Raw genomic sequence first — 18205 nt, 5'->3', positions numbered from 1 at the left:
CCAAATTTAAACTGCTCAAGCTATGAAATATGTGAAATTCTGGGTGCTTAGAAATATGGGAAATATTTCTGCATTTAATAACAAATCTCCCAGTTGTTTCATTCAGGCAGGTTAAGCCATGTTTCTTCTCGCCCTTCAACTGAAGTTTGTCACACCTGCCTCAAGGGACGCGCTTTGTTGTTTGTGATGTCTGTTTTTATTGTGCTCTCTACAATATCATCAGTGTACCTCCTTGTGATGTTTCAACCTTTAAAGCCTTTTAAAACTTTTGCTAGGGCTGTTTAAATTCCTCTGCTTTAAATACAACCTGTCTAGTACATTACACTTGTCAGATGTTCAAGAGCCAGGTGGCCACACTGCCTTTGAGTGCTTTCTCACATGCTGGCAGCTCCCAGCTCTTACAGAGCATCCCCTTCTGAGGAGGAGCCCGGAGCACTGAACAAACCTGTCTCTCATGGCACAATTCCTGCTGAATTGTGGAATTCCAGCTGTGGCTGGAATTGTCAGCACACTGGGTAAAGCCCCTGTTCCATGGCTCGTATTGGCAGGAGATGCAGAGTTGCTGCAGCATGGCTTGTGTTCCCACTTCACAGAGCTGAGGTGGTGTCTGAGCTGTGCAAGTGAGTCTGCAGCTCCAGCAGGCTCTTCCTGTGCTCCTGTCTTGAAAAGCTTCATAGCTCCACTTACAGTTTCTGTAGAGTTTAATTTCTGCTGGAGAACAAAACTGCAGTACTTGCCTATAAATTGTCAAGATTTTGCTCTAAGGATTTTTGTTGTTGATAAATGTTGTCTTAAATATCAAAACATTCAAGAGGACTATATTAGCTTTATTTACATGTACTTTTATAACCAGACACTGAAATAATTGACTTGTGAACTAACAGAGGAACTGTTCAAATCTTTAAATAGTATGTTTGACATTCCTTTAAAAAAAGCCCTGAACCCAAAACACCCCAAACCTCTTGCATAATTGTATCAATACAGTGTATTAATTTTTTGACAGTTCAAAAGCCAAACTAATTTGATTGACATAAATTTGATACTTATTTTTCTGTTTTGTTAGACACAGTTCACTGAAGTTTGAAGTTCTGTATAATCTGTGTTTGTATTTCACGAGTTTGATGTGATTTTCTTTTAGGTGAGATGAAAACCATTCCAGTGACTCCTGCCACTTCTGAGGGGGATAAATCAGTGCGGTTTTGAATATTCTATTCTATTGAATGCTGAACGAGTTCCTGTTCTGTGGTACACTTCCATTAATTCTATCCAGAGTGACTGGGCAGATCCTACTTCTTGTACAACAGTGTGTAATACTATTTTGTCCCAGCTCAAAGGTATATTCTTGATTTAGTTCAAGGAAATGTTACTGGGGAGAAAATGGGAATTTAGTGCTGGTACATAATGGTGCCTCATGCAGATGATGCAACTGCAACTCCATGCCTATTTACAACTCCATGCCTATTTACTAATGCTTGAAGGAAACACAGCCCCCTGCCCTTTCTCCAGGCTTCAGGAGACAGGGATCCAAGCCATGTCAAGGCAGACTGATGAGGTGAAGTGCAATTTCAAAGCATGTGACTTACCTGCAAGTTGTCACCCGTACAGCAAGTCAGTTCTTTTTAGAGACACAGGGGGCTTCATTACCTTAGCAGCTGCTTTAATTCTGCTCCACTGATGAGAGAGAAGTTCTGAGCTATGCTTGGGCACAAGGGCTGCTCAGCTGGACGCTCCTGTTGTTGCTGCAGCAGGTTGAGCTCTCAACAAGCTCAAGTCTGGCAAACCCGAGATGTGCAGGCTGACTGCTACCCTTGGACCCGTAGCCTGTGGGGTGGGGGTGCTGTGTGGGACAGCACTGGCCATGTACCATCTGCTCAGTGGTGGGGAACACCTGGCTCATGTCCCATGAGAACAGCCCTGTTCCCTCTCCCCTGTGCAGAGTGCAGCTCAGGAGCCCAGCAGTCAATGAGGACACGTAACTCTGGGCACACTGCTGGAACCCTGAGAGCCGTAGGTGGGCAGGAGTGGCAGGAACCCTCCGGCAGGGGACAGTCAGGATTGCTGTGCTCACACACCAAACGTTCAGTTAGACCTCTCTTTAGTGTCCTAAAGCATAGGAGGACGCGTGCCTGTTTGAGAAGTGACTCGGTGTGTTAGATGTATTTAACCTAGACCTCTCTCCATTTGGATTTGGGGGGAGAATCTTGTTGAAATTTTTGTAAATGTTTTCTCTTCTTGCTTCCCTCTTCCTCCCCATCCCAAACTACAAAGCTTTGGGATAGTGTTGATGTTTATACATTTTACACCTAAGTATAAGGACGAGAAGCTATGTATATTAATCCTATTTAAGCAAATGCAAATCATTGTCTGCTGTTTAAAGCCAACAGAGCAGTCTAAGTTTTAAGTTCAGTAAGTATTGCATAGATATATCTTAAGTTCAGTTGATGAAAATTGTGCATACAATGTTACCAATGTTGTAAATTATTTTTAATAAAGAAAATTGTATCACAGTTCTTGTATGTTACTGTCTATTTGAATAGATAGTAAGGAAAACAGTTAAAATGGTACTGTGTGTGAAGGCAGCGTGAATAAAGAAAGGGGATAATAGTGTGTATTATATGATGATCCATTTACTTGTTAGGAGTGAGTTTGGGCTCACAAAGCATGCTTAGCTGGTGTAGAAGGATGTTCTCTGAGTTAGCTGTGCTCTGGACTCTGGATGTTACATCAAATGCTGTTTTAATAACTTTTTCTTTCCCTTCTGAAAAATGTCTCATTTAAAATCTGAATGAAATCCTATATTAAAGCAAGCTGTTGGCCAAGGTTACAACTCTGAGAAGATCCTCAGAAGTGGTTTGGGGATGTCCAGCACTAACCTACTTCAACCCTCACTTTCAGCACAGGCATTAGACTGCAGTTCAACTCTTGGATGCTAAATTATTCGAGTCTATCTTTCTTCAGATAATAAGACAGGCCAAAGTACAGCCTTCAAAAACTCTGCCTTGCCTCACAACCACAGTGAGCGTCCCCCAGAGTACCAGGCAGGCAGGACAAGTACGGAAGTTTATAGGTCTTTGCTTTTGGCAGTCCAGTCCGGCAACTGAAGCAAGAGTGAGGAGTACAGATCTGCAAAGTGCCTTGTAATCTTGTTTGCAGAGCTCAGGAGTACATTTCTGTAACCAGCTATGTTAAACCACAGCAAGAATGCTTTCCCACTGTATCGCTTTTACTCCACTGAGCTAAAGCTTCAGGGCCTCAGAAATCAGGAGAGGGAACCCTAAATATTTTAGAGCTCTATTCTTTCTGAAAAAAACCCTTAAATTTTGTGACTTCTAGTGAGAAGAGTTGGTCAATTACTTTTATTAACATCTGTTCTGAAACTGGGGAGAAAAATTGTTTCTTGGGGAAATAGTTTCCCTTTTCTAAATTCCCTATTTGGTTAAAATAAGCATTTGATGAAGATAATATTTTCAATTTTGGGTCCCTAATATTACAAACAATATTGAGATTTTGTGATAGAGGATTTTTAACTGATTTGCTTAAGATGCTTCAGATGTTGTTGTTTGGGGGGGCAGGAGGGGTTGTTGGGTGTTCTTCACCATGTCTTTCCTCAATTCCTTTTTCTTCAGTTTCCTAATTCTGTCATAGCAGGACATCAACTACAGCAGATTACCTTTTTTTCATTAGGAGTTTCAGAAGATATTTCTATATTAATCTTAAGGTTTGTCATTATTTTCATTAAGGGTCAAATTTTCTCGGACTGGACCTATTGTCCCAGTAAAAACTTTCTCTGGGACAGTCTAAAGGACATCCTGAGCAAGATGCCTCAGGTTTGTTATATATATATGTTCTTATAAACGCCAATCACTTGGTTTATAAAATTTTAAAAGTTTAATAATAATAAAATAGTTATAAAAAGAGTAATACAATTAGAGTAATGACAATTTAGAGTTAGGACAATTACAAGACAATAGAAAGCAAAGAATTACGGACGTCCGGATGCTCTCGGGCACTTAAGCCCGATAAGCATGACTTGTGAACAAAGGAATAACCTTTAAAAGCAGTAGCCTGTTGCATATTCATACATCTCATACATGATGCATAAATTCCTTGCAAATTAAGAACTTTTCTGGTTTTTGTCAACTTCTTCCCCTTAATCCTGGTGGTTCCATAAAGACGGAGAGAAGGTGGAAGAATGTTTGTCTTTTCTGATAAGGAGGCAGTAATTCTTTATGGGCCCCCATCATTGTCATCTCTGTGTGAAGAGTTTCTTTATTATCTCATCTCTTGCTTGAGTTAGTAAAAAAAAAAACCCACATACATAGGTTCTATTTTAACTACAAAACTACATTTACCATGCTATTAAAATGTTAATACAGCACTTCTAATCAATATAACATAATACATATAGCATTCAATTTAATATTTGCGAAAAGCCACTCATAAAATATGCATTTTTCACAATGTGGTCTTCAGTCTAAGCATTTGGCGGAGATTTTGATGTGGTGCGCTGGTAAAAGGGTTTGAAGAAAAGAATGAAACTGATGTCCTCCCTCCTGCCCGCTGCGGGCGCATGGTTTTTTTAAGCGTTCTGCCTTTGTGACAGGAAGTCGTAGCTTTCCTGCCCTCTCGTGCCGCTGGAAAACAAAAGCCCCTGCCCGGAGCGCCGCGGGGAGGCTCCGGCTCCGCTGCCCGCGGCCGGCCCCGCCTGCAGCGCAGGGGCCCCGCGCCGCCCGGCGCCGCGTTCCGCCGGGCGCAGGGCGCTGCGGCCGCCGAGCGCAGGGCGCCGCCGAGCGCAGGGCGCCGCGTTCCGCCGGGCGCAGGGCGCTGCGGCCGCCGAGCGCCGCGTTCCGCCGAGCGCAGGGCGCTGCCGAGCGCAGGGCGCCGCGTTCCGCCGGGCTGGCCGGGCCGGCCGGGCCGCGGCTGCCGAGCAGCTTGTGCCGCTCTCGGCCTCCCCGCGCTGGGCAAAGGTTGGCGCGGCTCCCAACGAGTGCAAGGGTTGCGCTCGTCTGGGGAGGCTCGAGATTCCTGCAGCTGGGCAGGCGGGAGGCGAGCGAGCGTCTGCAGGTTTGTGCTGCCTTTCTTAGCACAGGGGTTTGGAAGGCCGTGACCAAACAGATTTAATCTGCTTCGACGTTATGATTTACTAAAACAATTCTTGCCTTTTGCAGACGCGAATTGAAGACCTCCTGATCAGGGATTCAGCAGCTCTGCTCCTGAGGGAGTCATTTCTACTATCAACAATACCCGGTTAGGCTGCTGCTAGAAGTGAGCTAATACGGGCTTGGTTAATAAGCTCTTCATGTCTGCTGTTCTGAACAGATTGAGTGCATCTCTCTAGCAGTCTTTCTTTGGAGGGGCTGCAGCCTAAGTATTTGATAAGCTATGATGTAAGAAACCTGAGCTGGCACAGGGGCTTGGTTTTCTTTGCTCGTTTAATAAATGTAGGAAACTCTTCTCCAGTAGCTGAATGCATTTTGTTGCAGTAATTACTGCTTCTGGTGTCAGAATACAGATCAGATCATCCAACTTTTCTTTTTTTCCTAGAGGCACAATGTCTTCTGGAAATGACTGTCAAGCCCAGACCTTGACCAAACCCACATTTGGTGAGAGAGAGGCAGCTGAATTGGTTGACAGGGTGTTTGGATTGAAGGTGTCGTGGATCAGGTCACTCCCCAGCTATGATGATCAGAACTTCCACGTGCATGTCTCAGCTGAAGGTGCTGATGAGTATGTCCTCAAAATCACCAATTCAGAAGACAGCCGGGAGCCTGACCTCATTGAAGCGCAGACCCAGGCCATGATGTTTCTCAGTGCTGAAGGCTTCCCTTCAGCTACTCCTTATCTGACGAAAGATGGTAACATAATGTCTCTGGAGTCAGGAGGTGAGCCACTGTGGGCACCTTTACTGCCCCACTCTCACCCTTAGCTCAACTGTAGCTTGCTATATGGCATACCTTGTATATGCTAAAGGGAAACTCTAGGCTTGTGTTTGAATAGTAGGGATATGCATCAGGTGACCTGTGTTCCAGCCACAATAGTCCAAAGTTAAAATGCCAGAAGCAAAACAACTCAGAGAGCGTAATAATTAACTAGGAAAACACTTCAGCTTAAGGAATTGGAGAAGACATTTATCTGACGTGTGTCCATGCACAGGAAAAGTTAAAAATGCCTCATTGACTATGTGGTGCTTGAAATTATTTGCCTTCAGAGTAGTGTAGCACACAGTTCTAGCCCATCTCTGAAGCCAGAATAAATTGCTTTAATAGTGCTTGGAAGAAAAATTGCATTGGCATTTAGCTTTTACTGTCACTGTAACTTTCACACAACATTTGGGATTCCTGAGACCTGTTCTGCTGCAAAATTTTATGTGGGTGTGTGCGGGCACTGGAGGAGCCCTGCTTGGTGCTGAGTTTTTCTCAGCATAGATTTTCTAAGTGTGTTAAAGTTTGTACATTATTACACAAAATTCCAGTAAATCAAATCTTTGCATTTTTATGAGCTACATCTGACAACTTCTGCCCTGGGATACACCTTTTTTGCCTCTTGCATTAAGTGATACTCAGCACACAGCACAGTGACCGCGTCTCTCCTTGTCAGGTACTAGACTTGGGAGCAAGAAGTACATGGTCAGACTGCTGACTTACCTGCCAGGTACACCAGTAGCAAAAATCACTACCAATGCTCAGATTCTGTATGAGATTGGGAGGCTCGCTGCCAGCCTGGATAAAGTGCTCTCAGAGGTGAGTTCCCATGCTTTAGCCTCACACTTCTCTCTTAATGTCTCTTCAGCATTTGCTCACGGGCTTGCTCCCTGCTTTTCAGACCTGCAGAGTGCAAGTTGGTGACTGCAGATGTCAGTGACTGATGGCTCAGGTGCCAGCTTCCAGGCTGGCTAAAGCCTTTCCCAAAGTACATGACAAGTGACATGGTACTGGTGATACTTCTGCAATGCATTTTGTACCACGAATAGGGCGATACGGAGTTCTTTTTACGTATGCAAAGCTCACCTGTTAGTGTTCCAAACCTGGCAAATAAAGGAGAATGAACCCTAGGGTGCTCGAATTAGAATAGAACGCCAGGCTTGTTTTAAAGGATTTTTGTGTAGTGCTCAGCTGGCTGATCTATTATTTTGAATTCCTTTTGACTTGCTGACTTTCTTCTCTTCATTAGCACTGTGACCATTTCACACTGGTACCCTCCCAGTGGCAACGGCGCCAACAGAGATCTGTGACGCTTCTCATTTGCACCACTTCCACTCAGTCTCAATGCAAACTAAGTTCTTTACTCTGTAGTTACACAGGATAATAAAGCTGATCAATCAGCCAGTACTAAGTTTGATGCATGAAAGACCTCACATTATTTATTAACCTTTCATTAACCTTTCCTTCTCATGTTCTGGCTACCAGCTTCAGACAGTTATGAAGTGTGAATTGCCAGTTTTACTAAGCACATTCTTAAATTACAAGAGCATTTTCAATTGTGAAAGATAACTTACTGTTGCCTTCTGACACACTGGTCACACTCATAATGTGGTTAAAATAAGCTAGTCTCAAAATATGCCTGTGACTGATCTTGCTAAGGAGGAAGTAGTTAATGAGAAGCAATTCTGATGGGAAAGGCTCTTTATTCCCACAACACATGGATTATCATCCACCAAGGTGGTTTAGGCTCAGTCTTGTTCTTTACTGGTTCAAACACCGTCAGCTTTTGACTGTCATTTAGCGATCTCTAAGAGCCTTAATTACAAGCATAGTTTTTTGTAGTTCTTTTCTTAAAAGGAAGCGAGGTACTCTTGTGGGAAGTTGTTTTTTTATTTTTAATTTGCCCTACACACTGATCCAGTCTGGCCCAGATCTCACCTCAATAAGCATTTGAGGAGTTCAAGATAAGCCTGGGGTGTGTAGTGGGAGAGATGCTTTTCCTCTTAGAACGTCACTTTCCAAACCATCCCTTCCATTTGCTAGTGAGAGAGGGGTTAAGGACCTTGTATGTTTAAAGCAGTGAGGCCTGGATGTACAAAGGCAAATTTTCATAAGCATAAAGCCATGGTCAGTGTCTCCATAAACTACTGTGCTCAGGATTTTTCACACATCAGCTGTTGCTCGGGTTTGTCCCCCAAAGGTCCCACCTTTAAAAGCACAGAGTGTGCCTACTCCCCGCATGCTGGCAGGTTTTGTGTCTCTGGTGTTCCCACAGCTTTCTGCAGCACCAGCTGTGCAAGCTGAGCTCTGCCAGAGCAGGCTCTGGCCTTGGCAGAGGCTCAGAGTCACTACTCTAACGTCACCCTATGGACAGTCAACAGCAATTTTACATTACTGAAGTGACAAATGACTTAAGGTAATCTTTGTACCTAAAACATGGGGAAAAACCATTCAGGCTGTATGTAGATACTAGGATGCTTGCTTGAATCATTCTTCAGGTTATTCTTTTATTTGATATAAAACGACAGTCCAACTCATGGTGTTTTTCAGTGAGTCTTATGAGAAACCTGTTAAAATTAATAGGAGTTTTGAATCAAGCCCTTCAGTCATAAAGTCTGCAATTTTTCTTATGCCTATATTATTGTGTGCTTTTTCCAAAGAAATTCCAGCATCCATCAGTAAAAAGTCTGCGTCGAGGTCAGTTCATTTGGAATCTGGCAAATGTTCCTCTTCTAGATCAGTACATTTATGCCTTGGGCCAGAACAAATACCGTGCAGTGGTGGAGCAAGTTATTGAGCAGTTTAAAGGCAAAGTAATACCCAAGCTAAGCAGTTTCCGAGCCTGTGAGTATTGTATTCTCATTGTAATTATGTTGAACTGAGACACAGAATTTGGCACAGGAATTTCATACAGGAGTTCGGCTCTGTAGAGAAGGAAAACAAAAATAGCAGAAGTAAATCTCTTTTCCCTAGCCTAGACATGGACACAGCACAGAGTAAGCCAAGAGGAATGTTCTGTCCAGTCAGGGTCAGTTCTTTATTTTTCTGATGAGTTTCCTCCCATTTAAGTTTATGATTTTCATGCAGTTATACCAGCTTACTAAATATATATGGAGTACAGTACTACCTTTCATAAAGGCCCAAATAAGTACTTAATCAAAATTTTGGAATACAAATGACATTGCTATTGATGATGATGTGACAGTTCTTGTTATAAACGCCAATCACTTGGTTTTTAAATTTTTAAAAGTTTAATAATAATAAAATAGTTATAAAAAGAGTAATACAATTAGAGTAATGACAATTTAGAGTTAGGACAATTACAAGACAATAGAAAGCAAAGAATTATGGACGTCCGGATGCTCTCGGGCACTTAAGCCCAATAAGCATGCCTTGTGAACAAAGGAATAACCTTTAAAAGCAGTAGCCTGTTGCATATTCATACATCTCATACATGATGCATAAATTCCTTGCAAATTAAGAACTTTTCTGGTTTTTGTCAACTTCTTCCCCTTAATCCTGGTGGTTCCATAAAGACGGAGAGAAGGTGGAAGAATGTTTGTCTTTTCCAATAAGGAGGCAGTAATTCTTTATGGGCCCCCATCATTGTCATCTCTGTGTGAAGAGTTTCTTCATTATCTCATCTCTTGCTTGAGTTAGTAAAAAAACCCCCACATACATAGGTTCTATTTTAACTACAAAACTACATTTACTATACTATTAAAATGTTAATACAGCACTTCTAATCAATATAACATAATACATATAGCATTCAATTTAATATTTGCGAAAAGCCAATCACAAAATATGCATTTTTCACAGTTCTGTAGTTGGAAACGACTGTTGTGCGTTTGTGAACGCACAGGGTATCGCAGGTCACACCAGCCCGGAGCGCCATCCCATAACTCTCCCTCTTCTCCTCTGCTGTCGGTCATCTGGCAGTGCAGTGGAGCTTCACAGGAGGCAGTAAAGGTGTGAAAGGTAGCACTTGATGCTGCAGGGGACTAGTGCAGTTTTGTAGCTGAGTGTTAGTTTAAGGTGCATCTTGCCAAAGCTGTTCCAGCTGTTTAATAATTAATAAATACTGTTTCTATTTCTTCTGTGTTTAGGTATCAATCATGGAGACCTTAATGACCACAACATTCTAGTAGACTCCAGTTGTGCTTCCCTGGAGAATCCCCAGTACAGAGTGTCTGGCATCCTGGACTTCAGCGACATGAGTTACGGGTATTACGTGTTTGAGGTTGCGATAGCCATCATGTACATGATGATTGAGAGCCCAGACCCTCTGAGTGTTGGGGGACATGTTCTCGCAGGGTTTGAGAGCATCCTGCCGCTCACCGCTGAGGAGAGAGGTGCCCTCTTTCTCCTGGTGAGTGGGAGGTTTGCACAGTCCCTCGTCATTGCTGCCCACACGGCTCTTCTGTACCCAGAGAACAAGGAGTACCTCACAATCACGGCGAAAACCGGCTGGAAACACTTGATGACCATGTTCGAGGTGGGCCAGGAAGCTGTGGAGAAGAAGTGGTTTGAGACTGCCCAGGCGTACACGCACCACGCGCCTGCCCCGTAGGTCCGCGGCTGCCGAGGTACTGGGGGTGGCCCCGGACTGAATAAAGCAGTCGATAAAGGCAGCGCTGTCTGAGCTGGACGGGGCGCGGCCACGGGCAGGGCGGGACCCAGCCCAGCTCCCCGGGAGCGAAAACCATTGCCGGCCCCGCGGCGGGCACAGGGCTGTGGCCATTACCGCGCTCACAGCGGGGGGACGGCGTGCGAGCATTCTGCACCCTCAAGGCAGGAGCCGGGCTCTCTCCCGCCCTCGCGGCGGGGAGGCGGTGTGCCCGTGACCGGCCCTCGCGGCAGGGATGCGGTGTGACCGTGACCGGTCCTCGCACGGCGGGGAGGCGGCGTGGCCGTGACCGGCCCTCGCACGGCGGGGAGGCGGCGTGGCCGTGACCGGCCCTCGCACGGCGGGGAGGCGGCGTGGCCGTGACCGGCCCTCGCACGGCGGGGAGGCGGCGTGGCCGTGACCGGCCCTCGCACGGCGGGGAGGCGGCGTGGCCGTGACCGGCCCTCGCACGGCGGGGAGGCGGCGTGCCCGTGACCGGCCCTCGCACGGCGGGGAGGCGGCGTGCCCGTGACCGGCCCTCGCACGGCGGGGAGGCGGCGTGCCCGTGACCGGCCCTCGCACGGCGGGGAGGCGGCGTGCCCGTGACCGGCCCTCGCACGGCGGGGAGGCGGCGTGCCCGTGACCGGCCCTCGCACGGCGGGGAGGCGGCGTGCCCGTGACCGGCCCTCGCACGGCGGGGAGGCGGTGTGCCCGTGACCGGCCCTCGCGGCGGGCGGGGCCGTTTCCCGCCGCTTTGGGCGGCGCCCGAGGACGCGCACGTGACGCTGCGGGCCGCGCGCGCCAGCCCCGCCCCCGGTGACGGGAAGGGCGCAGGCCCCGCCCCGGGCCGGCGGGCGGCAGCGCGCAGGCGCGGCGGCCATTTCCGACGCGGCGGTGAGGGTTCGGGCGCGGCCGCAGCGCCCGGTTCCTGCCCGCCGGCTGGGCTTCGCCGCCCCTCGCCCGGCCCAGCGGTTGCCTCCGGCCCGCCGTGAGTGAGGACGGGCGGCGGGTGGGCGGTGGGGCGCGGGACGCGTCTCGGCGCGGCGCGGCAGGCGGCGCGGCCCTCGCGTTGTGCCGCGCTGAGGATGACTGTGCAGTGCGGGCGCGGGCGGCAGCGCCCCCTGGGGCCGTGCCGGGCTGCGCTCGGTGCCGGTTCCCGGGGTTCCCGGGGTTCCCGGGGTTCCCGGGGTTCCCGGTTCACGTGCCCCGTGCTCTCTTGCAGGCCCGGTGCCGCTTCCCGTGCCCTGTGCTCTCCTGCCCGCGGCGCGTCCCCGGCACCATGGTGAGTGACCCGCCTTCCCCGGAGCTTCGCTGAGGCGCGGGTGCTGCCGAGTCACGGCCCGGGCGGGGCGACGGTCTGGCTGCAGGGGCCGGGCTGCGGGCACCAGTGACCAGCCCGAGGTCACCGAATGGCTGGGTCTGTTATATAGGGGCTTCAGGGCGTTGGTGACAGGAGACTGGTGATACTTACTGAGCTATTCCTTTTACAGTCTCGAAGATATGACTCCAGAACTACCATATTTTCTCCGGAAGGTATTTTTTAACCCGACATTTTCAAATCAACTCTGACTGTTCTGTCTTCTCAAAACTATCAAAACACTTGCAAAAAGGGTGGTTGTTAGTAGCATGTTTCTGTCTGAATATGAATTACAGATATCATATTTGCCCACACTCGGTTCTGTAGGGACAGCAAAGGTCCAAAGTGGACACTTTCAAATTCATTCTAATTCATGCAATAATGACGCTGAGTCCCATTAGTGAGTAATATCACCTGCCCTGTTTTTGAAATAACCGTTTATGTCTTGTTTGAGCATGGTTAGATTTTGTCACTATCCCCTGAGAATGGATAATATCCTGCTGGTGCAGTCACGCCTCTCCTTGTTATTCTTGCACGTGCTGAAACAAGTACGTACAAACCACATTTTCTTACTTCTTAGGTGGGAGGAACCCAAGAAATCCAGTATAAGATATTTTCTTTGTTTATTGAAAATTTGTCTTGTGTTATTCTACTGCAGCAGAGGGTTCTTTAATTTTTTTTTAATAGAAAAATGTTGGGGTTTTCTTATAGAAAGAGGTTTTTTCCCCACAGTGGCCATGTCCAGTATTATTTTCCTTTTCTGACTCATTCCTGCTTTTCAGCCAATTAAATTAATTTACAATTGACTGGTAAGAGACTGAAGAATTAGACGGGACAATGAGCAGTTGTCAGATTCTTGTAACTTTCAGTCACCTTGTGCAGTTCCGTGTCATTTTTTGATGACAGGAATTCCAATCCTTTCCCAGGTCGCCTGTACCAAGTTGAGTATGCGATGGAGGCCATTGGGCACGCGGGAACCTGCCTGGGAATTCTAGCAAACGATGGAGTTCTGCTGGCAGCAGAGCGGCGCAACATTCACAAGCTTCTCGATGAAGTGTTTTTCTCAGAGAAAATATACAAACTTAATGAGTAAGTTGAAATGGTGATTAAATGTCTTGTGATGTTATTAACAGCAAAGTGCTGATTAGCACATAACCTGGTCTTATTTGAAGGGTTAATAATCTTTTTGTTTGGTGTTTTAGACAAGTATGACTATTCTGTCATTGTTCACTTTAGCAGTTCCCCTTCTGAAGTAGAAGTATTAGCAATTTGGTTTTTTTATCTCCAGGAGATTTTTCTAGGTGGAATAACCTGTTTGTTGGTACTATACTATACAAGGTAATAGTATTGTACCAATTAAGGAAACTGGGAAGTCTCAGGTTTACGAAATACCACTGTGGGGGCAGAATAAAGAGTGCACACAAAAATGACCATGTTATTTCATCTCCCTTTCTGCATCTCTGTTTTTCTTTGGTGGCTCAAAAAGTCTGAGGTCACTGGGTAAAATGTGCCTTAGGCTTCTTTGCCACAGTTGTAGCAGAGATGAAACGTCTGTCTATTACCACTTTCATTCTAACTCCTGGAAGTTAAATTTGTGATGTCAGAGCAAAGAGTTTTGTGGATTATGCTTTTTTGTTGCAAGGGAGGTAGAGCTTCATCCTTGACAAAAGCTGCAAATGAACACAAATAGTTTTCCATCCTGCCTCCCATTCCATGTTGATCTTGAAAGCACCTGGAAGTGCTTTTAAGATCAACATGGAAGTTGATCTTGAAAGGAAGTACTGGATTTTCAAGGAGGCAGTGTAACAGCACACTGGAGTAGTCACCTAGAACAGCCCTTCCATCTTTTGGAAAATTCCCAATTTCACAAATCTTTTTTGTATAGCAAAAGGTTTGTAGCATATCAGATTGAGCTAAAGAGGTACTAAATTAGGGTCCAACAAAACAGTCAAGGATTGAAGTGCTTATTTTTCTTAGGGGCCTATCAAGACCACAAAGTTTCAGTTACACAGATGCCACGTGTCAGCCAGCAGCTGCCATTGAAGGCCTGTCACATCTGTGTGGCTCCTTGAGTGTTGAGATGTGCTGTGTCAGGTGGCCTCCTGAGAGGCACCTGTGTGTATGTACCTAATGGCTCTTGTAAAACCACTCAGACCTTAATCATCCTTGGCACAAGTCTCTTCACAGAACTGTATGTGTAACTAACATACTGACTCGCTGACTCTGGCTGTCCACCTCTGCTCTTAGCAAATGGTTACTGATATTTTTGGTGCACCCTAAAGGCAGGAGCTGATGAACCCATTTCGCACAGCGGCTGTGTAGCTTTGATGAGAAAAGCCCAACAGCTCTGCTTGAGCCCCTGGATGAAGATGTGAGTGTTGGTTGGAGATTGACAGGAATTCAGTTAATTTGTATGTCTTTCTTGCAGGGATATGGCGTGCAGCGTTGCAGGAATAACTTCAGATGCCAATGTTCTAACAAACGAGCTGAGACTGATTGCACAGAGGTAGGTCTGCTGACAGCTAACATGGTTTTACTCACCTGTGCTGTCACATTCAGCTCTCTTTATGCATTAGATCAGAATGAATATGCATTTAGTAGATCACAAGTAGGTTGAAATAGAGCAGCTAGATCACAGATACTCTACCTTGGGAACTTGTTTCCTCTTAAATGTTGTGCAAGATACCAAGTTTTGAAAACTGTTTTTTTTTCCTCTTTGATATTAGGTATTTGTTACAGTATCAAGAGCCCATTCCTTGTGAACAACTAGTAACAGCACTGTGTGATATCAAGCAGGCTTACACACAGTTTGGAGGTAATGAAGTGGGATGAATCATTGTGTTACTAAATGTCTCAAGAACAATTCTCTTACATAATGTGAAGGATCTAAGTCTGTGGACAGTTCTACTGAATTCTCTTTAAATGTTATACTTAGGAAAAAATAGCCTAATATAAGAGGGGAATGGGTAGTCATGGTTACTGCTGCTGAGGCTGCTGAGGCTTCTACTTTTTATGGCTTGGGAAACTGATGGCTGAGGTGCTGGCTCATTGCATAGAATGCTTTGAGTGCTCTTGCATGTAAAGAATGCCTTCAAAAGACCAGCAGAGAATTGTTTAGGCAACCTTTCAACATTTTGGGCCTGTCCACCATAGTGGCACAATGAATCAAAAACAAGGCTGTATGTAGGGGTATCAGTATTCTAACACTTGAAAAAAGTGATGTTTATGTGGTTCAAGCATCATGTTAGAAAATGATATTGTAAGTAGTGTTCCTTAGTATATGAACTGATGATTCTGTTGTTTTACATATATGTAGTGTGAGAGAATTACCTTTTAAACTACCTGGCTAAGTCAAATGCTTTAACAGCTAAGCTACATACCTCAAATACTAAATTTTGATTTAAAGGCCTGAGACAGTAAATTACAACTTGTGAAGACACAAATGAACTGCTCTTAAGGTTAAATGGAATAAATCTCAGCTGCCTCCCACGTCATGACTTAGAAGGAAATGCTGACATGCTTATCTCAAGCAACAGAAGTGCAGAACTGTCTGTTAAATCCTAGTTCACAGGAATAGATTGAAAAACGAAATCAAAGAAAATAATTGTAACTCATGACCAATCTTGTTTCTAAATTTAGGTTGCTAATAGCCTTCTTTTCAACAGGAAAACGTCCTTTTGGTGTTTCATTGCTCTATATTGGCTGGGATAAGCATTATGGATTTCAGCTGTACCAAAGTGATCCTAGTGGAAATTATGGAGGGTGGAAAGCCACATGCATTGGGAATAATAGTGCTGTAAGTTCTGGATTTTTTCTTTTCAAAAAGATAACTTAAAAAGCGTAAATTGTACTGTATTAATTAAGCTGGGTTGTTGATTATTAGTGCAGGAGAGATTTACAGGTAATTGTAGGAATGCTGCTGTTAACTCATGTGTTGGTGTTATTGGCAAAACCCCACACTCCAGGTGAGTGGTTGATTGCCCAAAGACACCGTTTTAATTTCTGTGAAATTTACAGGCAGCTGTGTCAATGCTGAAGCAAGACTACAAGGAAGGCGAAATGACCTTAAAGACTGCCCTGGCATTGGCCATTAAGGTTCTAAACAAGACCATGGATGTCAGTAAGCTCTCTGCTGAGAAAGGTGAGTGTTCTCAACACGGGACGGCACCCTCTGCTTAAACAAAGGGAGCAGTGAGTGCACGTATTCCAGGTGTGGCTCACTGGAGTGTTAGTTGTCACAAAAAATGTTTTCAGAAGATGCAGCAGTTCTCAGCCTTAGCCTAAGAGGCATTCAGATAGCTTAGTCCAGGCTGATGGGCCCTGTTGGCCAGCTCCAGAGGCGAGACTGCAGCTTGGGGATTGGAATGCCTGCGTGTCTGGGAGCAGAACCCTGAGAGGAGCTCCCCTGCTGCTGTGCTCTGCTGCAGGAACGAGCTGAGGGTGGCTGCCTCCAGCCCGGCTGTGTGGCACAGGGAACATTGGAGCCTTCTGCCTCACTGTCACTTGTAATCTCAAACCTTGCCCTGCTGATGATTGCTCTGCCTAAACACTGCTGTCTGTTCCATGTGTTTCAGTTGAAATTGCAACACTGACAAGAGAGAACGGAAAGACAGTAATAAGGGTTCTGAAGCAAAAGGAGGTGGAACAATTGATAAAACAACATGAGGAGGAGGAAGCAAAAGCTGAACGTGAAAAGAAGGAGAAAGAACAAAAAGAGAAGGATAAATAGAATATGAAATCAAGTGTTCTCTAGATAATAAAGGACCTGCTTCAGCAAAAGATAATCTGGCTTTCTGTGCTGTAGAAGCCTGCAGCTATGCCATGGAGGACCCAGAAGTACTTTTGATGAACCAGGTCCTTAGTCATCATTTAGATAATTAGTTTACTGCTCCTTACATTGACCAATAACTGCTTTAATTCTTGAACACTCTTTCTTTCATCTTCTATTTTTTATTATGGAATAAAATTTAAGAAGAATAGTGATGGGTGTCTTTATTTCCTCAGTAATGCCTGGATATACACAATCTTGAGGAATTTTATTGCTTTAAACCATTAAATCAAGGTATATGCTAGTTGGTAAAGAACAAATATGGTGTTAGAATTGTTAGAATTTTGTGTGTACGTGTGGGTTTTCCTTTAAAGGTAGTGAAAAGAGCTCCTAAGTTCAAAAAGTCATTTCACAAATACAGAATTAAAGTGTGCTGGCATGCCAAGTTTTAGTTTTGGCCTATTTTGTTCTATAGCAGGCTCTGTCAAACTGATGGTCTTGCAAGCAGTAGTGTCTTAAAAATGCCCTGTAGCAAATGTGTTCAGTTTATCATAGCCTTCACAAGTGCATGTGCTTTCTAAGGAATTAATCATACAACACTAGTTATATTCACACAAACTAGAAAGACATTTTACAAAGGCCATGTGAAAATGCTTTATCTTGTCAAACTACAAATAGGTAAGTAAAACAGTGCATGATTTTCAGGCCATGTTGACTACTTCACATTTTATCCTGAAAGGAAATTCAGATGTTTTAGGTTTAGTTTAGTGTTGCTGATACTTCCCCAGTGAATTTGATTCATTTCTCTGACACACCAGTCAAGAAAACTAACCAGTTAACCACCAAGAAATCATAATTGTGCATGAATTAGGAATCACAGTCATTTTTGTCCAGCTTGCCCCTGTACTGAATGCAAAAAAGTATGAGTGTCAGATTAGCAAAAATCTCTTCTACTTTTGAAAAAAAAATCTGTAGTTTACAAAAGAGATGAAAAGTTACTAAAAATTACTGTGCACTCATTCAGATATCAAATGCAAAATGAAAGGCCTGAGGGCTTAAAAGTGAGGCCTTGCTGAATTCCAAACCATGGCAGCAGTGATCCAGCCCATTTGTGTCCAGCCTGGATTGTACTGATCTTGTAGGTTGGTTTGGTTTTCTTACCCCAAAGGATATCTGATGTGTACAGGATTTAATGTGACCATTTAAAGAAGCTGAGTGAATCCATAGTGTGTTTTGTTGGTTTAATGCATCTCAGACTTTTTTGATTAAAACGTACTTTGTCAACATGGCTGGAAATGACCCTTCCTCCCAACTAAACCCATTTTTGAGCTTACTGCTGTAAGAGTCACTGTGGGGAACAGAGAATCTGACTGAAGATGTCTGTGCTGCAGCTTGTGTAGTTGGCCTGCACTGACTCTGGCAGCCTCTGTACAGAGAAGAGGGGAGGCTGTGGGTTCTCTGCAGGACCTGCTTGGCCATTCTCTACACCTTGGTGCAGCCCAATTGCTTTAGTCTTTAGCACTGAACTTAGCACTTTGTTAATAAGCAAA

General features: G+C 45.1%; 2 protein-coding genes across 2 annotated transcripts; both read left to right on the top strand.

Moving 5' to 3' along the window:
• Positions 1-4948: 4948 nt before the first annotated feature.
• HYKK (hydroxylysine kinase) lies at positions 4949-10572 on the top strand. Its single transcript, XM_068204433.1, has 5 exons — positions 4949-5064; positions 5545-5882; positions 6598-6740; positions 8582-8765; positions 10031-10572. Exons 2-5 carry the CDS (start codon positions 5552-5554, stop codon positions 10492-10494), a joined length of 1122 nt encoding a protein of 373 aa, XP_068060534.1. The 5' UTR covers positions 4949-5064; positions 5545-5551; the 3' UTR covers positions 10495-10572.
• Positions 10573-11426: 854 nt separating this feature from the next.
• On the top strand, positions 11427-16866 carry PSMA4 (proteasome 20S subunit alpha 4). Its single transcript, XM_068204432.1, has 9 exons — positions 11427-11518; positions 11753-11812; positions 12021-12063; positions 12814-12976; positions 14316-14393; positions 14614-14702; positions 15553-15683; positions 15905-16028; positions 16462-16866. Exons 2-9 carry the CDS (start codon positions 11810-11812, stop codon positions 16614-16616), a joined length of 786 nt encoding a protein of 261 aa, XP_068060533.1. The 5' UTR covers positions 11427-11518; positions 11753-11809; the 3' UTR covers positions 16617-16866.
• The last annotated feature ends 1339 nt before the right edge of the window (positions 16867-18205 follow it).

The sequence above is a fragment of the Anomalospiza imberbis genome, chromosome 13 (assembly GCF_031753505.1).
Source record: "Anomalospiza imberbis isolate Cuckoo-Finch-1a 21T00152 chromosome 13, ASM3175350v1, whole genome shotgun sequence".
Taxonomy (NCBI): Eukaryota; Metazoa; Chordata; class Aves; order Passeriformes; family Viduidae; genus Anomalospiza; species Anomalospiza imberbis.
Note: the sequence above shows the minus strand (reverse complement) of the source record. Positions and strands in the feature narration are given on the sequence as shown.

Excerpts from the sequence above, each read along its gene's own strand:
- HYKK (XM_068204433.1), top strand. The coding sequence starts at position 5,552 with ATGTCTTCTGGAAATGACTGTCAAGCCCAGACCTTGACCAAACCCACA. Across the intron at positions 6,741-8,581 it reads TGGATAAAGTGCTCTCAGAG|AAATTCCAGCATCCATCAGT; the intron begins GTGAGTTCCCAT and ends CTTTTTCCAAAG. Across the intron at positions 8,766-10,030 it reads GCTAAGCAGTTTCCGAGCCT|GTATCAATCATGGAGACCTT; the intron begins GTGAGTATTGTA and ends TTCTGTGTTTAG.
- PSMA4 (XM_068204432.1), top strand. Across the intron at positions 12,064-12,813 it reads TACCATATTTTCTCCGGAAG|GTCGCCTGTACCAAGTTGAG; the intron begins GTATTTTTTAAC and ends ATCCTTTCCCAG. Across the intron at positions 15,684-15,904 it reads GCATTGGGAATAATAGTGCT|GCAGCTGTGTCAATGCTGAA; the intron begins GTAAGTTCTGGA and ends TGAAATTTACAG.